At 38.9% G+C, this 2,264-nt stretch overlaps 1 protein-coding gene across 1 annotated transcript; it reads left to right on the forward strand.

Moving 5' to 3' along the window:
- The first annotated feature begins 578 nt into the window (after positions 1 to 578).
- Positions 579 to 1,443, forward strand: LOC694152 (histone H3.3C-like). Its single transcript, XM_015125604.3, has one exon. The coding sequence runs from the start codon at positions 693 to 695 to the stop codon at positions 1,101 to 1,103; it is 411 nt and encodes a 136-aa protein (XP_014981090.2). The 5' UTR covers positions 579 to 692; the 3' UTR covers positions 1,104 to 1,443.
- The last annotated feature ends 821 nt before the right edge of the window (positions 1,444 to 2,264 follow it).

A 2,264-nucleotide genomic window follows, 5' to 3' on the forward strand; every position in this document is an offset into this window, starting at 1 on the left:
TTCTTCACTCCCTTACAGATATTGAACTCGACAGTACTTCCCAATAAGTCTGCTGCCTGCAAATCTCCATCTCAGAGTCTGCTTCCCAAGAAACCTGACCTAAGATAGAGACAGAGACTCATTTCCCTCAACTTGAATACTCTCCGGATGAATCCTACACCATTTTCTACTTAGGGAAAGAGTGGCAGACATGGATAAGAAGTGCTTCAATAATGAGTATTCCCTGTGGCCCTGAAGATTTGCAGAAAACAGATTGGGTTCCATTATGCTTATTCTATCAGGACTATCACCTTGTTGAATAAGTCGAGAATTTCACTAACTAATTAGATTATTTTTTCCTTTCCACCAAAATTCAAAACATCAAGTTTTCTTAGTTGTAAGAGTTTATCAAGTTGGAATAATTCCTAAAGATATGTAGGCTACCCTATGCAATTTGCCTCTATTGTTGGATTAATTACCAACCTTCCTCATATTTTATACTTACATTCTTCTCATTAGGTCATGCCTGCTTAGTAAATAGGGATTTATTATACAGCAGCAATATTGCATACTGGTTAAAAATTTGACTTCTGGCTTTCAATTGTGTTCGCAGCCGCCGCCGCGCCACCGTCGCTCCCCAAAACCAGCGCCGCCTCTCCCTCGTCGAGCTCCAGCCGAAGGAGAAGAGAGGTAAGTAAGGAGGTCTCTGTACCATGGCTGGTACAAAGCAGACTGCCCACAAATCGACCAGTGGTAAGGCACCCAGGAAGCAACTGTCTACAAAAGCCACTTGCAAGAGTGAGCCTTCTACTGGAGGGGTGAAGAAACCTCATCGTTACAGGCCTGGTACTGTGGCCCTCGGTGAAATTAGCCGTTATCAGAAGTCCACTGAATTTCTGATTCCCAAAATTCCCCTCCAGCGTCTGGTGCGAGAAATTGCTCAGGACTTTAAAACAGATCTGCGCTTTCAGAGCGCAGCTATGGGTGCTTTGCAGGAGGCGAGTGAGGCCTATCTGGTTGGCCTTTTTGAAGACACCAACCTGTGTGCTATCCATGCCAAACGTGTAACAATTATGCCAAAAGACATCCAGCTAGCACGCCGCATACGTGGAGAACGTGCTTAAGAATCCACTACGATGGGAAACATTTCATTTTCAAAAAAAAAAAAAATTCTCTTCTTCTTGTTATTGGTAGTTCTGAACGTTAGATTTTTTTTTTCCAAGGGGTCAAAAGGTACCTAAGTATATGATTGCGAGTGGAACAATAGGGGACAGAAATCAGGTATTGGCAGTTTTTCCATTTTCATTTGTGTGTGAATTTTTAATATAAATGAAGAGGCGTAAAGCATTAATGCAAGTTAAAATGTTTCAGTGAACAAGTTTCAGCGGTTCAACTTTATAGTAATTATAAATAAACATGTTAAATTTTTCTGGACAATGCCAGCTTTTGGATTTTTTTAAAACAAGTAAAGTTCTTATTGACAGCAACTAAAAGGTGTTTGTAGCATCTTTATCATACAGTAGATTTCATCCATTCACTATACTTTTCTGAGTTGTCCTACATGCAAGCACATGTTTTTAATGTTGTCTGTCTTCTGTGCTGTTCCTGTAAGTTTGCTATTAAAATACATTAAACTTAAAAAAAAAACAAATTGACTTCTGGAATTATCCTGGCCAAGTTCAAGTCTTGGACCTACAACCTAGTTGCTGTGTGACCTTGGGCACTTTCTTTATCCCAGCCTTAGTATCTTCCTGTCTAAAATATGCCTTGTAATCAATCACATTTTTGTTAGGATTAGCTGAAATAAAACATGTGAAGCACTCAAAATATCACCACCTACAAGTAAGGTATCAACAAATGTTAACCAATTATTATAATTGATAGCTTCTGCTTATCTATAGAACTATCTTGCTTAACAGTGCTGCCCCAGGGTAAGCTGGCTAACTTTCTTTAATAACTAGTCCATATTTTCTCAGTTATACACAATTAGTCCTTCTGATACTCATTTATATGGTTACTTTTTTTTCTCCTAGATTTAATACTCTACCCCTGTCTCTGCTGAATTTTATTCATTTGCTGGGGATATTCTTCCAATCCACCAACTATTTTTATTGGAACAATAAGTCAGCAAGCCATCTCACACAAACTGGACTGCATTGTAAACTTCTTCATCAAGCAATATTCCAAGGGTTGGACAACGTTTTCTGGAAAGGGCCTGATAGTAAATATTTTAGGCTCTACAGGACTTACAGTCTCTGTCAAAATTATTCAACTTGACCATTATA

The sequence above is a fragment of the Macaca mulatta genome, chromosome 1, assembly GCF_049350105.2.
Source record: "Macaca mulatta isolate MMU2019108-1 chromosome 1, T2T-MMU8v2.0, whole genome shotgun sequence".
NCBI lineage: Eukaryota > Metazoa > Chordata > Mammalia > Primates > Cercopithecidae > Macaca > Macaca mulatta.

Coding starts and splice junctions, on each gene's coding strand:
- LOC694152 (XM_015125604.3), top strand. CDS start 693: ATGGCTGGTACAAAGCAGACTGCCCACAAATCGACCAGTGGTAAGGCA.